Here is a 21,463-nt window from a genome sequence, read left to right as displayed (position 1 = left end):
CCTTCTATGTCTGCTTTTGATGATGCCACTCAGTGTTGAAAGTGAAGGTCCTGAATTTCAGATAACTCATTGTTACCTGAAGTCCGGCCAATAGCTGACCTTATTATTGCTCCCATGCTAGAAATTTATTTACAAACTAGTATGGAGGAATCCTAGCACATTTTGACAATCATGAATAAGTGGCCATTGATCATTTTGATTGAGAGCCCCTAGTTCTGCAGAAACGATAAATCTGACCCAAATAAATTATGTGGGTTCCTGTTGTCACAAACCTTAGAATGTTTTAGCATTCTCAACAGCAGGAAACCAGTTCCTGACTCCCTTTTCTTTGCTTTTTGGTGGTGGTGGTCTGGGGGAGGTTTGAATGCTGGATTTAAAGACAATCACACAGCAGATGATATGTCATAAAGCAGGACATTGACATGCGGTCACCCTAAGCTGGTAATACTTTTCTCTTGTGTATGGTATTCTTGCTGAAATTCCCATTATTTTGATTAAGATTTCTATATATTGTTTATTTATAACCTATATATATAGAGAGAGCAGCATTTTACTCAAATTATGGTAATGAAATTATGGTAAAGTTATGAAAAATTATATAGAGTATAGATGTTATTGAAAATAAAATTAAACTGGCATTTAATTGTGGTCAAGATGTTAAGGTTTTTTTTTTTTTTTTTTTTTGAGATGGAGTTCCGCCCTGTCACTATGGATAAAGAGAGAGAGAAGCAGCAAGTGGTTGCTTTTAGGCTTTTTTTTTCTTTTTAAAAAATATTCTCAGAAACTCCATAAGAGGAAAAGCAAACTCCCTCGTGGCAGAGAAGGGAAGGCAGTGGTCAAATAAAGAGATGTAGACCTACTCCCATTGCATCCAGGCCGTTACAGATACACAGGTTTTCTGTAACAGATGTCTAATATGTTGACAATGGTCAGTTTAAAATGGGGAAATAGAAATATTTATCCATAAACAATGTGTCTATGGCCAAATGTAATGGAGTTGTACATTTTATCAAATGGAAATATGCAATAAAAGAGATGCAGCTGTGGTTGAAATGCAATTAAGTTATATGCTTGGGACATTACACAGGCAGCAGTCACTCATTATTGCAAGGCTGGTCTACCAAGATTCTCAAGTTTTACCTGATTGAGACTATAAATGAAATAATTGTATTTAGAGTAAAATATCATTTTGTTCATATAACCACTCACTTGTCAAATTAGATATTGAAATATTTTTCTAGGATTGACCTTCCTGGATATTTCCGATAACTCCCTGAGATGTTTTCCATGTGTAGCTGGAATGTGCTTTAACTCTTGTAATCTAATATGCCTGAGAGGAGTGTCAATCAGAGCACTCCCTGATGCTTGGAAGTCCTTCACTTTTGCTATTCTTGCCTCCCTTCTGCTCCTTTTGGCCTTTGTAACTTTGTCTCTTGTGAAAAAAACACTACTGCTACTGATTTTTTTCTTCCTGGAAAATTTCTATTGCCTTTCTCCCTATGCACTCAGTCAGCACATGCTTTATGTTTTTCACAATCAACTGGCTTGGAGGTGCTTCCCACAGCAGAGCCTTTATAAGGAGAAGACATGACTACACAGAGAGGTTAAGTATCTTGCCTTAAACTGCATTATTAATTTTATGAGAAGAGCAAAGATCTTGGTGATTACTTAGTTTACCTTGTAACCAGTATGATAAGCTAATTCTTATTCAACTTTAATGAGAATTTGTTTTATCCAGTTACTTTAAAAAATATGTATCAACTTCAGCAATAATAGTCTGGACCAAAAAAAAAAATATGGATGGTCACATCTGCATTTGGAAAGCTAATTCTAGAGCAGCATTAAAAGTATATATAGAGAGAGTTGGTGGACTCTCCTAAGTTAGACATACCAGTGGTGACTGGTCAGAGTCTACATTTGAGAGTATTGTTAATTTTTCCCAATTTTCTGAGTGCTAAGCCCAGACCAGAGATGGCAACTGAGAGCAGAATCCTATCGTCCGGATACTTGGCTGTATTGTCTGATTATTCTAGCTGACACACACACTGTCTTGTCAGCCTGGAGGCCCTGTTTATCAGTTTTAAAATTAATAATTAGAATGAGGAGCATTTGGTAATCAGTGGAAGGTACAAAGTTGGTTATGCTCTTAGTACTATCAGGCTACAACTGGAGTCGTGTGTAATATGCTCTTACACCAGGTGAAGTTTTTGTTGTGACGGTTCATATTTTTGTTTTGGCTTTTGTTTTTCATTTGATAATCATTTGTTTCAAGTTGTATTCCTCCTATTCCTTCAAGCTTTGTAGACTGGAAGTCTAGAGCTGGAGATAAAGTTCTCTCTTGGTTGTATCTCTTTTGAGGACTACTCTGAAGACCTATTCTTAGAAGAGGTGCTAATAAAGATATCTTGCCTAAGACCAGATAATGCTGATGACTGCATTGTGGATGAGAGAGCCAATGTTGTTAAAAGAAAGAAATGCAATTATGTTTCCTTTGAGTAGATAGAGAATATAGAAAATTATATATCTATAAATATTTTTTGAACTGATGAAATAAATTCTATATATGTTATTATTGGTATTAAATCTGTTGAAAGTTTTTAAGAATGAATTAAAGGTTAAAATAGTAAACAGTGGTGGGGCGCCATGGCTCACGCCTGTAATCCCAGCATTTTGGGAGGCCAAGGCAGGCAGATCACGAGGTCAAGAGATCAATACCATCTGGCTAACACGGTAAAACCCTATCTCTACTAAAAATACAAAAATTATTAGCCAGGCGTGGTGGCATGCATCTGTAGTCCCAGCTACTCGGGAGGCTGAGGCAGGAGAATCGTTTGAACCTAGGAGATGGAGGTTGCAGTGAGTCAAAATCACCCCATTGCAGTCCAGCCTGGGCAACAGAGCGAGACTCTGTCTAAAAAAAAAAAAAAAAACGTAAACAGTGCTGCTTATAAAATGGGATAAATCAAAACAGAGAAAAGGGTGTATAGGTGTATATGAGCCTTCAAAAAATGGAATTATCTCATATTTAGCCACCAATTCTTTATTTATGCAAATCAAGGTAGAACAAAAATGTGTGTTTTTATTCTGCTTATCGGTATGCAAGAGATTAGTTTGGGACAAGGGTTTATTACAAGAGCCAAAAATATCTATGTATGAGGACTTATAGTTCCATTATTACTACTAATTTGTTCTGAAAATATTATTTTTAACTGAGTTTCTTTGTATATCAGTTTTGGCAAAGGCCTAAAAAGTGAAATCATTTTAAAAGACCATCCATACCAGCATTGGAGACCCTTCCACTTTGGTTTATATAAGCAGCTGAGAGTGGAACCTAGAAATGGAAGCAATTGAGGGGTCCTTCAAGAGTTCCACCCTAAGATCTGTAGACTATTTCCTCTACAAAGGATGGGGTACCTTTATCCCTTACCTCCCCTCCTTCTATCATGACTTCTACAGTCCTGAAGGAGTTATACCCTATGGCTAGTGAAAATGGAAGGGTCAAAGAACAAAGCAGATAAAGAGGGAAGAAAGGCTAAGTAACACCACTTCCACTCTTTCCCCCTCAAACTTTCGGGATATCAAGCCTGAACTAGAAGACAGCTGGGAAGAATAGAGAAATTTGAAATCAGAAACTTCACAGGTCTTTTACAAAGTTATTGAACTGGATATTTTAATTACAGAAATGGGACTGTTCTTTTTTTGTATTTTTTTTATTATACTTTAAGTTCTAGGGTACATGTGCACAACGTGCAGGTTTGTTACATATGTATATATGTGCCATGTTGGTGTGCTGCACCCATTAACTTGTCATTTACATCAGGTATATCTCCTAATGCTATCCCTACCCCCTCCCCCCACCCCACAACAGTCCCCGGTGTGTGATGTTCCCCTTCCTGTGTCCAGGTGTTCTCATTGTTCAATTCCCACCTATGAGTGAGAACATGTGGCGTTTGGTTTTTCGTCCTTGCAATAGTTTGCTGAGAATGATGGTTTCCAGCTTCATCCAAGTCCCTGCAAAGGACAGGAACTCATTTTTTATGGCTGCATAGTATTCCATGGTGTGTATGTGCCACATTTTCTTAATCCAGTCTATCATTGTTGAACATTTGGGTTGGTTCCCAGTCTTTGCTATTGTGAATAGTGCTGCAATAAACATACGTGTGCATGTGTCTTTATAGCAGCATGATTTATAATCCTTTGGGTATATACCCAGTAATGGGATGGCTGGGTCAAATGGTATTTCCAGTTCTAGATCCCTGAGGAATCGCCACACTGACTTCCACAATGGTTGAACTAGTTTACAGTCCTACCAACAGTGTAAAAGTGTTCCTATTTCTCCACATCCTCTCCAGCACCTGTTATTTCCTGACTTTTTAATGATCGCCATTCTAACTGGTGTGAGATGGTATCTCATTGTGGTTTTGATTTGCATTTTTCTGATGGCCAGTGATGATGAGCATTTTTTCATGTGTCTTTTGGCTGCATAAATGTCTTCTTTTGAGAAGTGTCTGTTCATATCCTTTGCCCACCTGTTGATGGGGTTGTTTGTTTTTTTCTTGTAAATTTGTTTGAGTTCTTTGTAGATTCTGGATATTAGCCCTTTGTCAGATGAGGAGATTGTAAAAATTTTCTCCAGAAATGGGACTGTTCTTGTGATTGACTCAGGGAACTGGGAAAGCTGTGGAATGTGCCTAAAATTTCATCCAATAGCAGGATAAGAAATAGCCTATCACATAGGCTTTCAGGGCCAGTGGGAGAGGGAATGGAGTTAATTTATAGCTATATCTATTGATTAATACTCATTTAATAAACTGTTCCATACAAGCAGCAGACTTCAAAATTGGCTGATTTAAATTAACCAACTAACTTACTGACTCACCTATCAACTAAACAAATAAATAAGTAAAAGTGAACTTTATAGAATTGCTTTACGATCATAGAATGAAATTTGGAAAACAGTCTGTGAGCTAGATGACATGGAGAAGCACAGCCCTCAATCCCTCCACAAGCCAGTGAGGACATGGCTGCCTCTTTTGCAACCAGGGTGTGCTGAATTTCTCAATGTGTGCTGTTGTGCTCATATTAAATTCAGGGTGCTGTAATTAGCACAATTGCTCCTGCTTCCCAGGAAACAACATTGTTGTCACTACTGTCACCATATGCCACTGGAATGGGTCCTTCCAATTCAAAATTCGGTTCTGGATGGAGTAAAGACTTCATCTGCAATCTAGGGGAAAACTAGCCATACTTTATTATACTTTGCCAACCAAAGCTATGCAAGAAAAGACAGTCATATCTTACTATATAAAAATTAAGTTATATGGCTATGAAATGATATTTGCTGAACAAAATTAATAGAAAAATAACCAAAAGATTATCCATAATATACAAAGATTTTTTAAATTTTTAAAGAAAAAGATAACTAACCCAGGATAAAAATAGACAAAGGATCTAAGTAGACAGTTCAAGGAAGCAAAAATCTAGAAAATCATCAAGTGAAAGCCCAATCAAGTTCACCAGTCATCAGGGAAGTGCAAATATAAAGTAACAATGAGCTATCACTTCACACAATCAGAGTGCACAAAAATTTAGAAGAGCAAAAAAGCCTGTTACGGCTGAAATTCAGGAAGAAGAATACTCATATGCTTGTGGTGAAATGTACATTCCTTTTGGAAAGCAATCAGGCAAAATTCGATACAACTAGTTACAAACCAGGTTCCTTACAAGAATTTAAGGACAATTAATGGGAGTTTAGAGACAATTAATGGGAATGATTGACTAAATTAGAAAACATTCATGACGAGGGATATTATACAACTATTTTTAAAAGGGTGGAGAGGATTAGAGCTCTACCTTGGAGGAATTTCCATGAAGTAGTTTGTGTGAGAAAAGATTTTTTTTAAGTGTTATATTAAAATTCCCATGTACTTCCTCCTCCATGCATGCACAACCCCTCCCACTACCAACTTCCAGTACCAGAGTGGCCGATTATAATTGATGAACCTGCATTGACACATCATTATCACCCAAGTCCATAGTTTACATTAGGCTTCACTCTTAGTGTTGTAAATTCTGTAGGTTTGGACAATGTATCATGACACATATCATTTTAGTATCACACAGAGTAGTTCCACTGCCCTAAAAATCCTCTGTGCTCTGCCTATTTATCCCTCCTTCCCTGCAAATGTTTGGCAACCACTGGCCTTTTTACTGTCTCCATTGCTTGCCTTTTCCAGAATGTCATATATTTGGAATCATATCATGTTGCCTTTACAGATTGGCTTCTTTCACCTACTGATATGCATTTAAGATTCCTCCATGTGTATTCTTGGCTTGAGAGCTCACTTCTTTTCAGCACTGAATAATATTCCACTGTCTGTATGTACTACCTTTTATTTATCAGTTTACCCACTGAAGGACATCTTAGTTGTCTACAAGTTTTAGCAATTAGAAATAAAGCTGCTAGCTGGGCATTGCTCACGCCTGTAATCCCAGCACTTTGGGAGGCCGAGGCACGCTGATCCCCTGAGGTGAGGAGTTTGAGACCAGCCTGGCCAACATGGTGAAACCCCGTCTCTACTAAAAATACAAAAATTAGCCAGGCAGCTGTTCGGGAGGTTGAGGCAGGAGAATCACTTTAACAGGAGGCAGAGGTTGTAGTGAGCCGAGATCACGCCACTGCACTCCAGCCTGAGTGGCAGAGTTAGACTCCATCTCAGAAAACAAAACAAAAAAAAGGCTGCTATAAATATCAAAAAAGTGTTATATGATTTAATTTTTACAAAAAGACAAAAATCTGTATACATTATATGCGCACATGCACACACACACACACACACACACCCCAGGGATGTGTTCTGAGAAATGTGCCCTTAAATGATTTCATCATTGTATGAACATTGTAGAGCATACTTACACAAACCTAGATGGTATAGCCCACTACACACCTAGGTGATATGGTATAGCCTATTGCCCCTAGACCACAAACCTCTACAGCACGTTACTATACTGAATGCTGTAAGCAGTCGTAACACAGTGATATATATTTGTGTATCTAAACAGAAAAACTGCAATAAAAATGTGGTATTATACTTTGTGGAACCACCATTTTATATGCAGTCTGTTGTGACTGAAACACAGTTATGCAGCACATGACTGTATGTATAATGTATGTGTGTGTGTGTGTGTGTGTGTATAGATACTGTATTAGTCTGTTCCACACTGCTATGAAGAAATACCCAAGACAATAATTTACAAAAAAAAGACATTTAATTGACTCACAGTTCTGCATGGCTGGGGAGGCCTCCAGAAACTTAAAATCATGGTTAAAGGCACTTCTTCACAGGGCAGCAGGAGGGAGAAGAATGAGAGCTGAGTGAGGAGGGGAGCCATTATAAAACCACAAGATCTTGTGAGAACTTATTATCACGAGAATAGCGTGGTGGACACTGTCCCCATGATTCAATTACTTCCCACTGGGTCCCTCCCACCACACATGGGGATTATGGGAACTACAATTCAGGATGAGATTTGGGTGAGGACACAACCAAACCATATCAGATACACACACACACACACACACACACACACACACATATATATGTACATAGTTTAAAAATTTATATCCTTTGTTATTTTCATTTTTCAGGAGTTTGATAGAAAATGAGTGAGGAAGAGATAAAAGAAAAATCCTGGGACAGTTTTTCCAGGACATATCAAGGTTCAAAAACTCTTTCTCTAGAATAATATGCAAAACCATCAGGATAATATTAGCAAAGATATATAAAACATGTAGTTGCATATATTTTAAAAAACTTATTGAAGATGCAATGGATTCTAATTTGTGTAAGTAAATGAGTAAAAGCAAAATTTCACATTAGAATGAATGAATCTAAGTTTTATAGATAGCCGCATTCTTAGAAATGTCCCATTTGAGGAAGTTGGCTGTAAGTATTCATTTTGTCTTTTATTATGAATGATCAAATAAGATTACCCGTTATTCAAAAATTGCTATGTAGGAAAGATATGAAACATTTCCTGTCATCAATATTTGAACAAAATTTCCCATCGATTTATCAAAGAAAACAGTGCTTTTGAATTGATATCTGCAGAATTACAAATCATTTATATTGATGCTTTGTTCTTAATTATTGATGTCTAACAATGATTTAATTTCTCTTTTGCATAGCTTCACAGTAACCATTTCAGTCAGGTTGTGGTCATTGACAGACATATGCATATAATTAGCGTTATCTATTGTTATGAGCTATCACTCATATAGTGCATTCATACTATAGTTGTATTAGTAATATAAATTCTTGTTCATAAAGTGAAAAAATAATATGCTTTTCTAGCTTTAGTGCCTCCAAGTATATTGAGCAACTATTTTCCTTAAGGAACCACATTTATATATCTTCTGTATAGGATTTTTAAGATTTCTGGAACTTTCAGAGAAAAAGATGACATCCAATATGGTTTTTAGTGTGTCTTTCCATCTGGGTTTTCAGATTAATTTGGTTTAATTCAAAGATTAAAGACAGAAAAATTGGACCAAATGGTGGAATAAACTGCTGTGGAAAACATGCTTCTGCTGTGAATATTTTTTAGATTAATTGATTTTTTAACTTGTGACTACATCCTGTGACTTCAGTCACAGTTAATAACTGATTAATCATAAGCCTATGGATTAATTGTACCAGTGCATGTTGGGAGGTGAGTTAGCTGGTTTATGTCACCAGAGAAACTCGAGTGGTAGTGGAGAGTGGACTAAACAAATGCTTCCATAATTTAGTCAACTGAACTCAAACGAAGCTATTTAGTGTATAATAACTAACTTTGGAGTTTTTGAGGTTAAGAAAGCGTATGCATTGATGTAAATATAAGGAAGGGTCAAAAATAATTTTAAGTTTTCTAGCCTAGAATCCTAGAAGCTTAAATGAAAACCTTCTGAAAAATAGGGACACACAACTGATAAAATAAATCTTGGCCAGGTGTGATGGCTCATGCCTATAATTCCACACTTTGGGAGGCTAAGGTGGGCAGATCACTTGAGGTTAGGTGTTTGTGACCAGCTTGGCCCAGCATGGTGAAACCCCGCCTCTACTAAAAATACAAAAATTAGCCGGGGTAGTGGCACGCACCTGTAATCCCAGCTACGCCGGCGGCTGAGGCACGAGAATCGCTTAACCTGGGAGGCGGAGGTTGCAGTGAGCCGAGATCGCGCCACTGCTCTCCAGCCTGGGTGACAGAGACTCTGTCTCAAAAAAAAAAAAAAAAAAAAAAGAAGAAGAAGAAAAGAAAAGAATTGTAAAAAATTCATATAAAAAATGTCGCAAGACCCTTGGGGTGTCGCTTTGCCAGCCAGAAACCTCTGTGGCCAGTGGCACCTTTGCCCAAGTTTTGCTCAGTTTCACTGGGTTTGTTTTGCCCTCTCGGCCTGTTAGGCTGTGCTCAGCTTGCGCTACTGGCCTGGATCTCACACCTGTCAAGGGTGAGCCAGCCATGGAACGGTGAGGGCTGTTTGAGCAACCACAGGGTCTGGCCACTGTGTACAGCCAGGCATGCCAGCTGTAGCGGGGTGGGCAACTCCCGGCATGGGCGTTGGCTCCCTGCTAGGCCGCAGCTGGAGCAGGCGTACTGCAAGCGGCTTTCACTGCAGACACTGGGGAACATGGTGGTGCCCAGAATCTTGGAGACGCGAGGAACTGCAGAGCTCCGAAGAGAGTGTCACAGCTCTGGCTTGGGGAGCTGCTAGGTCTGGGTTTCCCGAAGGACCATGGCTCTTCTCTGTTTCTGTCTTCTCTTCTTCTCATCATCCGCAATGTGGCAAGCAGGGAGGCATGTTTCAGTCCTGTTTGTGTTATAGCTCTTTCAGTCCTGCCATTCAGAAGGTCCCGAGTTCTTGTCCTGCATCCAGTGAGCATGAGGTACAACGACAACTACAGGCGTGAGCAAGGCGAAGAGGAGCTTTATTGAGCAATAGCACAGGTCTCAGGAGACCTGAAGTGGGTACCTCCTTTCGCAGGCAGGTCATCGCAGCATCTGTACGGCCCTCAGCAGAGAGGAGACTCAGAGCCGGTAGCTCCTATCTGCAGGCAGGTTGTCATGATGAGTGTACAGCTCTCAGTGGAGAGGAGACCCACAGTGTGTAGCTCTTTTCCCTAGGGAGGTTATCCTGTTGTCTGTCCCATTCTGGCTGAGTCTGGGATTTTAATCGGCTTCCGAGGGGAGGAAGTGCTTGCTGATTGGTCCATGGGCAGCCATGGGCAACCCTGGAAAAAGCACCGTAAGTTCTCACTTTGGTAGGGGGAACTGGCAGCCTAGGCCCCATGCTACAGAGTCCATGGTTTGAAGGTGGGATTTCACAGGGTTCCTGCCCCTTTCCGCCCAGCAGCCTATCTGCCTCTTCATGGCGCCCTGGCTGTTCATGCTAGGGAGTGCCTGCAGGCCGGTGCCGAGTGGCCCTCAGCCCCATCTTGGCCTCTCTGCTGTACTTGTCACCACCTAAAGTCCGGAGGTGGGTGAGGTAGTAAGAGGCTGGTGTGTCAGTACCGACCCTAGCATCCACACACCAGGCCTGGTCTTGACAGCGCTTGGGCTGGACCACAACTTTGCTCCATAATTGGAGCCAGTGCTGGGAGCCGGGAGAGGCCAGGCAGTGGGAGCAGGCACTTCCAAGCATGCAGGGGCAGGGGGGCTTCACAGGCCAAGAGCACAGGGATGTCCGGGTCCACCGCTGCGGCTGGGTGGCTGCAGCTGTGCCTGGGATCACAGGGCTCCCACCCCACCAACTTGGAAGGGGGCAGTAATCCTGCCTGTTCCCGGCTCCCGCAGTTTCCATGGAGTGCACAGCCTTAGCTGCATCTCCCCCACTGCGGTCGTCGTCTTTGCAGCAGCCACTCCAAATGGGGCCACTGCTGCCATCAAAGTATAACACTAAAATAATAATTATTTACTAAAAAATAGCTATTTCAAACATTGGGCATTTTCCTAATGCTCCTTATGTTTTATTTTATCCTAGGAATTTAAATGCACTCAGCTTAAGGAAAAACAAACTCTCTCTGCTTAATGAAAAACAAAACAGGAACAAAACAAAACAAGACTCTCTTGATCACATGTTGTCCTCTACTCCCCTAACTACTTTTTTAATTTTTTATGTTTTTGTTAGAGCCAAGTTTCTTGAAAGGATTATACCCATTAATCTCTCCATGTTTTTACTTGACTTTCACTCTGTAAAGTACAGGAAAATGCTAGACCCATCACTCCACTGACACAACTCTGGCAAAGGTCCCCAGTGATCTATTACTTGCCAAATTTAAAGTCACTTTCCAGTTCTGTTGTCTTTTCACCACTTATTCTGCTCTCCAACCTCTCCATGGCTGTGGAAGTGCTATTTTATTTACTATTGATTTGTTTTGACTCTACCTCTCTTCTTCTTTATCATTTTTTCCTTAGTCTTTTACAAAGCCCTCCCACCCAACTGTTTTTTTTATTTTTTTATTTCTTTTCTTTTCTTTTTTTGCCTGTACTTAGTGCTGCCCGGCCTCTCTCACTGGTCCTTCCCTTTTTCCATTCTGCATATTCCTTGAGTGGTCCATTCCCCTCCACAGCATACTGATGATTCCCAAATCCATATCTGTAGCCCAGACTTATTCTGGCTCTAGGTCATGTACATTGCAACTGGAGGAGCTGCGTCAACCAAACAGAACTCAACTTTCTTACCTTTTACAACTCCCATCCCACTCCACCCACAGCCAGGTAAAGTTCTCTCTTTACGTTTCATGTTTCAGTTAGTGCACTGTCTACCCAACTGCCAAATCCAGGTCCTTAGAGACCTTTTTTAACTCCCACCTTTTGCCTAGCCCGGTTTCTAATCACTCACCTAGTTCAGTTCAGTTAAACCTCCTCTCCATGCCCATTTTCACCCTTATTTCAAAGCCCCTGTCATTGTTCATCTCAGTTGTTACCACAACCTTCTTACTGATCTCCTTACCACTCTTTTTGCCACCCCCAAATCTCTTCTCCAGAAGGAGCTAGGATGATCTTTCTAAAGCGAAAGCCTGGCTAAAAAAGTAATGGAATGGATTTTCTTTAGCATAGATGGTGCTACTAATGATTTGGTCCATTTTTGTTTCTCAAACATCATACCAAATTACTATTCCTCAATACCCAGAAGTCTTTTCTAGCTTTGCTGGATATCTGATATTGGCTCTGATATCTCAGAGCTTTATGTGTGCTACTTCCTACTCTTCACATGTATACATTACTCTATACTTGTGAAGAATTTTGGCCCCTGTTGAATAATAAAAGTCATATGCACTTAAAATAACATTTTGTAATTATTTAATTTAATATATTATCTGGCATACTCTCTTCATAATTTAGGATTTATTTCAGGCATCATCTTTTCAGGTAGCCTTTACTGTTCTTTCCAGAAAGAAATAGTTGTCTCTATTTGGCTTACATCTCTATAGGATCATTTAGTTAATTGTGTTGTGTTTTTTTTTCATCTTATTCATTTATTTGCCTTTTTTTGACTCATGAACTGCAGGCTACTTGTAAACTGAGTTATTTACATAATGCTTACCATATTGTAGACATGTAAAATATGCATGAAGATAATGAACATAAACATTTTAGATTAAGATATATTTGATAATACTCATCATGTTACATATATACTGGCAAATTACTTCATTTCTCTGAAACTTGACTCCCAGGACATTAAAAGAGATGAGGTGTCTATAAAAATGAAATTAGTTGGCATATGTAAAGTTTCTTCCAAACATCCTGGCCCAAAATAGGTATTCAATAAATATTAGGCATAGCATTCATTAGTTGATTATTTGTACACCATGTCCTGAACACCTACATGTTGAGATTAATAGAAACTCAAAAAAATATTGCAAAGTAAAACTGGGCAAGTAGATAATTCTTATAGGTATACAAAGAAAAACCATGGAAAAGTTCAGATTGTCTTGGAACATTTCTCTTACCATTACATCAAAACCTATGTCAAATTTTTCATACCACAAATTCTTTTGGGAGACAATTGGGAGACAGTTATTTCTAGAGTTGAGGAAAACAGCATATATTACATTAATTTTCTTAAACTGACTTTAATCTACTAGTGTTTGGCACATTTGATCAGCCAAAAAAAGTTTCAAGAAAATTAATTTAGTTATAAAGGGGTAGCTACTGCATTTAAATGAAAAAACAAATTTTTCTTAGATTATTATTATGATACATATCAATTTCCTTGCTGAAAACTGACATTGACTATATTCATGACAGGTTAGTCTTCCTTTATATTAATTTATTAGATTATTGAGTGTGCCTATTATATTGGTTTTTAAGAATATAAATATAAGGTATGAGTCCTATACACATAGAAATATATTTTATAGGAAACCATATTGTTATTGAAATATATTTAAATTAAATACATATCAAATAAGATACTCAATTATTTACATTACTGTATATATGTGAAGAATTTTGGCCCCAGTTTAATAATAAAAATCATACACTTTTAAAATAATATTTTGTAATTATTTAATATCTAGATATTTGAATTTCACACATTTAGCTTATAAAATTAAATTTATTTTAAAGAGATAAATATAAATAAAATAACAATAACAGAAGAGAGTTCAGTGTCGTTAGGTAATATTATCAGGGTCATAAATTATGAAAATTGACTGTTGAATAAACATAGAGACATATTTTATGCTCCCTGAACTACATTTAAAAGCTAGAGAAAATTATGAATAGTAACTTCAAGTTCTTATCATAAAACTGTGTAGCAGGTGCTTTTTCTTCCTGGAAGCGTTGGAAGATGTTGGCTCTCCAGTCAGCCCTTCTAATGGAATTGTCCTCAGCTGGCAAGAGCCACCTCACTGTGGGAAATGCTAATGCAGTGAAGCATCAATATCCTTTGTAGGAAAACTCTGCAGGGCCACTCTGAAAGGCCTTCTCAACTGAACAGCTCCATCTGACCTATTTGGAAGTAATGCATCACAGTTGAACTCATTCCACTGCCTAATCCCTCTTTTTTTAAAACACTACTACATGAGTTGATTCTGAGGGCACTCTCCAACAAACTTCCGAAATGCATGTCTTCGTCAAAGAATCAGATTTCCAAAGAACCCATTCTAGGTGATCTGAGGAAGATAACTTTAAAATGGAATTTTAGAGGTGGATCACTCAGCAGCCAACTAGCTGGCTGCAGTGAGGGCCCCATTGCTGTTGGCAGGTAGCTACTGATAGCTCTTTTTTTTTTTTTTGAGACAGAGTCTTGCCCTGTCACCCAGGCTGGAGTACAGTGGCACAATCTCGGCTCACTACAACCTCTACCTCCCGGGTTCAAGCGATTCTCATGCCTCAGCCTTCTGAGTAACTGGGATTACAGGCATGCACCACCATGTCCAGCTAATTTTTATATTTTTAGTAGAGACGAGGTTTCACCATGTTGGCCAGGCTGGTCTTTAATTTCCTACTTCAGATGATCCACCTGCCTTGGCTTTCCAAAGTGCTAGGATTACAGGCATGAGCCACCACGCCCAGCCAACCACTTATAGCTCTTGATTGCTATAGTGGGAAGTTGTTAAAATCTTCACCTGTGATAAGGATAGGTATTGATGAAAGGTAATGCCCTGTGAGTTCAATATTTCAGGCTTCTGAGGAATTCAGAGGAAAGTAATAATTATAAGGACAATGGAATCAGGTTCTGCTGGGTTCCTTTTATGCAGTGGAGAAAAAAAAATGAAAGGCTGAGTGTAATTAATCATCACTTGACTGTGGTATGTGAGCATAAGACCTCTTTGGCAAAATACAAAGAGATTCTTATCTTCTGCAGTCAAAGGTCATAAAAGCAGATAATAAGGCTTAGGACTTATTTAAAAGTATAACAGAATTTCAAGAGGCCTGCATCCTCAGCTATGCCAGAGTCTGAACCCTGGTTGGGAACAAGGGGAATCTTACGGGAGGTTACATCTGAGTTTATGGACTCCACAACCTTGAAGTCTCAAATTATCCTAAACCATCTGGACCTATGGAAGTTGCCTATTCCTCCCAGTTAGAGGCAGTCATTTCCATCTTGCTTGAAGATGATACAGAAACCTCTTCCCTTGGAGGTAACTCACACCCTTCTTGGGATATAACCCCACTTCCATTCTGGCCACCAGATCCATATAGTGTCAATAGATAACATTACTTGGCTCTGGAATTGTTGGGCTTCTAAGACAGGAAAAAGATTATGCTTTAAATTAGCTATAGACCTCAGCCAGGAGTTAGGGAAGTATGTATGGAGCTAGATGCTGAGGCTGCTGGATGAGATGGGATGGAGAATAAGAGATTGAATAAAATTGAGGATGGAAAATAGGATCAAGTGAGGATAGTGACACAGATTATTGATATGGGAACATTCCACCATGATACAAGATTTAACGCTTAGACAAGGACAGCAGGAAATAGTGTTATACACTGCTAGGATGGCTCTTGGAAGCTTGGGGAAAGCAATGGTCTCCACTAAATAAAGTATAAATGCCCAAACTGCTGTGCAGACAATGAAAAAAGGACCAAATGACTCAGAGAAGTGGGAATGCTAAAGTGAATATGTCATATAAGTTCCAGAAATATCATCAGCTCACTTTTTCTTTGTAAAGGCTTGGAGAACACCTCCTTGACTAAAGCAGTAAGAATGTGCTGATGGCTGAGACACAAGCATCATTAAGAAGCTCAGTGGTGACTGGACTGTCCTCTGTAGGCAAATGTTGATAGCAGTAGATGCTATTATAGAATTGGCCTCTCTCGTAACAGCGGGGATGACAGGTTTTCAAAATAATGGAGGCTAAGAGGTAGTTCTTAGTTGTCACAAGAAAAGGAGGCACACTTATTTTTTGTTTTTTGTTTTTGTTTTTGAGACAGAGTCTCACTCTGTCCCCCAGGTTGGAGTGCAGTGGTGTGATCTTGGCTCACTGCAACCTTCACCTCCCAGGTTCAAGCAATTCTCCTGCCTCAGCCTCCTGACTAGCTGGGACTACAGGTGCCTGCCACCATGCCTGGCTAATTTTTGTATTTTTGGTAGAGATGGGTTTCACCATGTTGGCCAGGCTTGTCTCGAACCCCTGACCTCAAATGATCCACCCAACCTCGGCCTCCCAAAGTGCTGGGATTACAGGCATGATCCACTGTGCCCAGCCAGGCACATTTATCTTAATGAATGGCTTGTTCAAATATATCTAAGACTCCAGAATCACAGAGAGCTATGGAGATGGTTAACAGAACACAGCATCTCTAGGGGAAAATAAGTGGACAGCCAAGAAACTATTGCACAATCTACACAAATTAAAAATGGGTGAGTAAGAGTCTGCATATGGCTGTCTAATGAAAAGCCACGATCCTTGTCCAATTTCTGTACGTGAGGCAATTTTCAGATTTTGAGCTCGTTGACTGAAAACTTCAACTGAATCACCAGAAAGAACCCCGAAACACCATAGCAAATGTATGTGGTAATTATTCTCTCATTTCTTTCTATAAAAAACCTACATCCATTTACTTGAATAATCATACACTAGGGAGAATGGACTCCTGAGATACTTTGAGAAATGTCATACACAGGATCCAAATTGACCTGGATATCAGGATTCTGGAGTGGGCACATTGCCATGGATTATCTGGTCATACGTACTACATCAACTAAAAATGCCAACTTAATAGAGCGATAGAATGGCCTTTTAGAGAGGGCAATTGAGTCTTACAGAGAAAATATTCAGTAAGGAGTGGGTGCTACCCTCCATGATGCAGTTAAATTCTAAATCAATGACCATTATTATATGCTGCTTTTTCTCCTTATAGAATACCAGGTCCAAGAACCAAGAAGTGACCTCACTATCATCACATCTAGTGACCTACTGGAGGATTGCTTTCCTTCCCGCAACTCTGGGCTCTGCCAGTTTAGAGGTCCCAGTTCCCAGAAAGGGAAAAAGCTTCTATTAAGTGACATAGCAAGAGTCCCATTAATCTTTAAGCCATAGCATCAACTCAGTAACTTTAGGCTTCTGTGTCAGGAAGCAGCAGACAAGAGGAGTCACTATCCTGGTGGGAGTGACCAGCCTATATGAGGCTGTTGGTAGGACTGTTGTTACATAGTGAGGCAGGAAACAATATGTTTGATACCCAGTTAATGCAGTGAGTCATTTCTCGGTATTCTCTTGTTCAATTTTGGTCATAAACAGACAAGTACATCAGCCTTGGTTTGAGAAGATATTATGATCAAGGGCTCAAATCTGACAAAATTCTAGTAATGCAACTAGGTAAGCTACCTATACCAAAAAATATACTAGCGCAGGGTGAAAGGAATCTAGAATGGCAATAGTAGAAGGAGATGATGGATATAGTCCTACTATAGTTCCTTTTGAAAGTTTTCCCAGAAAGAGACTAACCAGAGTCTTGGAATAGCTTTTCCCAGATAGATTTATCACACCTAGCAAGTAGATCTGACTGGATACTGCAGTGCACCAGTTAGATCCCTTCCCCAGAACTGAAGCACTCATTCCTCCCGCTGCTGAGAGTATTAACAGATGATTGCTATCAGGTAAAATTGCTCTCTCTAGAAATAAGCCAAACAGAGCAGGCCCTCCCAAGGTTATGTCTCCTAGCGAGGAGTAGCACAAATTGAATGACCTGTTGATAGGGGAGGTGGTCGGTGTATAAAGGCTTAGCCCCTTTGCCTCAGGGCAGGGCAGCTTTGAGGGGATATCACAGCTCAGAGAGTTCTGCAAAGCTACTGACACCTTTTGTAGTTCAACCCTCCCCTTGATCAGTCCTACTTCTTTCACTCTCTCATATGTGTTGATCTATAAGATACTTCCCAGAACCATTTCTGCGCACACATCTCTGAATCTGTTTTCTCAGAAACCTGTCCTAAATCAAATACAAATATTCAATATATATTTAGTAATATAAAGAATATATATTAAAATAGATTTAAGTGATATGTGTGTATAAATTACATTATATATTATTATATATATAAGTATGTATATCTACACATGGGCATACATGTGGGCACACACAAACATACATATATAATCTCCCTTAAAATTGTATATTTTTAGCTGTGCTATCATTTCACTTTTCTTAAACAAATCTTGTTTTGGCATGTTGTTTTTAAATCTGAAATGCAAAAAACACTTAGAAATTTCTAAACATGGGTCAATTCAACAGATAACCTAGCCAATACTATAAGCCATTGTCACAAAATTAGAATCTTGAAAACCAATGACCCAAAAGTCATCCAGACCAGGGAAGAACAGGTTTGGTTTATTCCTGACTGAGTCTGTTGACACCACCACTTGACAAGAAAGAGCTGGGGATACATCAAGAAATGGGTGTTGGAAAGTACAAACCTATTAACTGTTTGGAAGTCATCATTGTTACACTGTTTACCATCAAATTCTGTTTTGTTCCTGAGCTTTCTGAATTCAGAATTTAATTTTTACAACATATACAGCTCATAACTTCTAAAAATGAGCCTGTGACTAAAGAGATTATGTTTTGAACAAGAAAAAAAGTAAATTGTTTACAATTGAATCAGAGTATCTTTTATCAAGTCACTAAGGCTAAATTCAATTAATCAATATATATGATGTATATGAAAGGCTAATCACCAAATTAATGAATATTTGATAGATTTTTAAAATCTCAAAACATTTTATGATAATGATGCTGGTATCCCTAAATATCCGAACTTAATAAAACCAGACAGCATATATCGCTGCACAGCTAATAGAATGAATTTAAATGGAAAGTTCCTTTAAGCTTTACCAAAAAGCAGCAGTTGTTCTGTAAATTTAAACTACTAAAATTAGAGGCCTTTGAGGTAGCTGTGAAAATATTCTGATGTTGGAAGAAAAAAAGCCCTCAGAATGTTGCAAAACTAGAAATCAAAGTAGGGCTGTCAAGCGAATCACATTTGAAAAAAAACTTTTTAAAAAATGGGGAAATTTTGGATTCTGTTCTTTACTTTGATTCTCTAGGGTAGCTATTACTTCACTACTTTGGTTGGCATTTTATTATGTTAACACATCAGAGAGAATCTTTTCTAAGGAACAATGTCTTTTAAATATTCAGGGTAGCATATGCTCACACACTTCACTATTCTTATGTCCATATAAATACTGTAGGTTATTTCCAGGCCTTTGTTAAAGTTTTTGTCATGTAGAAGCATTTGATAGTCTGGACAATGGGCAAGTGGCATTTTACCTATTTATAATAAGAGTTGAATGTATTATGAATTGGTGAAATAAAAACAAGAAAACAGCATAGAATCAATAGGAGTTTAAATGAGACTCCAATAATGATAGTAATATTATTATTAATAATAGTAATAGCCAACTTTTATTAAGCATTCATTAAAAGTAATGTCAAAAACTGAAATTACTTTTGCACCAACTTAATACTATGTGTCCAGGGCTTTATGGACTATCTCATTTAATCCTTCAACAGCCTAAATAATATGGTATCATTATCATTCCGATCTGCTGACAAGGAAATTGAAGACCCCAAAGTTAAGTAACCTTTCTTGGTTATAATTAAAAGGGGTAAAGCTGGGTGAAGGTGGTAATGAACACACCAGGTTTTGCATCATACTTAAAGTATATACGAAGTTTATACTAGCACATGGAACTAAAAGCTTGCTGCTTTAAGGGAAGTACACTTTTAAAATTTATTTTTCGCTTAAGAAAAGAACCTGGAATATGCCATATCAGGGGTTGGCAAATTATGGCCCATTAGCCAAAGCTGGTTGAGGAGTGTCTGTATTTATAAATAAAGTTTTATTGAAACTCAGCAACATTCATTATTAATTTACCTATTGTGTTTTGCTGCTTTCACACTGCAATGGTAGAGATGGGTAGTTGAAACAATCACTTGAATCACAAAGCCCAAGGTATTTATGAATTGACCTTTTTCAGAAAATGCTGAGCCTCTACTGTACAGTCTTTCTTTAGGATACATGCAAAATAACACATAATTAGTTCCAATATCCAGTAATAGAAACAGGAGTGCCTTTTAATAATGCCTTTTAGCACTCTTCAAATTAACAAATATAATCTGGAATATAAAATTTGAGATAACATTTAGTCCTGTGCAAGATCATATTTTGGTACTATACATATTCTAATCATTTGTAATTTTAAAATTATTTTTAATATATCAGTTATAAATAATTGGAAAAAGAAGTATATTAAGACAAAGAGGTCTAGTATAGTAGTTCACACCTGTAATCTAACACTTTGGGAGACTGAGGTGGGAGGATCACTTGAAGCCAGGAGTTTAAGACCAGCCTGGACAACATAGCCAGTCCCTGTCTGTACAAAAAAAAAAAATTAGCCGGGCATGGTAGCACATGCCTGTAGTCTCAGCTACTCAGGAGACTGAGGTAGGGGGATGGCTTGGGTTCAGGAGGTTGAGGCTGCAGTAAGCTCTGATTGCGCCACTGGACTTCAGGCTGGTTGACAGAGCAAGACTCTGTTTTAAAAAAAGAAAAAAGAGAAAGAGTAAGTCAAGCAGCCTGATATTAATTTTTTTTTGTCACTGAGGTTCATTGTTTTGGCTAAGCTCTTGAATTTGAGTGTTTTAAATTTTTATCTCTCTCATGGAACTCTGTTTTATGTGGCTATTGACAAAGAGTTAGAAATATACAAGATTAATTTTACTATATCAACAAATAGAGATACTAATATACTTCTTATCATTGGAAACGTCTTTGTAAATGAATTCAATAAGCTGAGTGAAAAAAAGAGTACCTAGTGGTAAGTAATACAATCAATGAGGAATATGCATTTTTGGTTGGGTTATATAAGCACAATACTTTAAAAGTCATCTATCTCATAACATTGCCATTTGGTTGTTTTTATTTCCTCTAGATTTGGATGATCCAGTAGTAACTGTTCATCAAAGTATAGGTGAAGCTAAAGAACAATTTTACTATGAGAGAACAGTGTTCCTCCGGTGTGTTGCCAATTCCAATCCTCCTGTTCGGTATAGCTGGAGACGTGGCCAGGAGGTCTTGCTGCAAGGATCTGATAAAGGAGTTGAGATTTATGAACCATTCTTTACCCAGGTATGAATTAAGGTACAGTATTTCCACCCTACTCTGCTAGGATACTTTCCTAATTCAGGCAGCATGAATTCATAGCTATTTGAAAAGATAGTTTCTCTATTCTGGCCTTTCAAAAACCAATGTGTGCTTGACTTAAAGATTAGAGAACTTAAATATAAAGGACAACTTATTTTTATGTGGTTAGTTAAATTTAAAATGTTAACTTTTGAAAACATTTTTTAACTTACTATGTCCTAACATTTTTTTTAATCTAAAAGTTTTCCTATGTTTCACTATAATGTACATAGTTATACATTTTGCTAGCTGATTTGGGTGTTGTGGAAAGTATTTCTCAAA

The 21,463-nt window shown here is 38.4% G+C and overlaps 1 protein-coding gene across 3 annotated transcripts in view; it reads left to right on the top strand.

The window, feature by feature from the left end:
- Positions 1-21,463, top strand: part of MDGA2 (MAM domain containing glycosylphosphatidylinositol anchor 2) — an 833,536-nt gene that overhangs the window by 508,662 nt on the left and 303,411 nt on the right. For all 3 annotated transcript variants that reach the window (XM_016926039.4, XM_001151973.8, XM_063792901.1), the window contains one exon: positions 20,931-21,127. In XM_016926039.4, coding sequence (XP_016781528.1) covers positions 20,931-21,127 — 197 coding nt within the window. The remainder of the gene's footprint in view (positions 1-20,930; positions 21,128-21,463) is intronic.

The sequence above is a fragment of the Pan troglodytes genome, chromosome 15, assembly GCF_028858775.2.
Source record: "Pan troglodytes isolate AG18354 chromosome 15, NHGRI_mPanTro3-v2.0_pri, whole genome shotgun sequence".
In the NCBI taxonomy this organism is placed as follows: Eukaryota; Metazoa; Chordata; class Mammalia; order Primates; family Hominidae; genus Pan; species Pan troglodytes.
The sequence above is the reverse complement of the archived record's forward strand: the minus strand, read 5'-3'. Positions and strand labels throughout refer to the sequence as shown.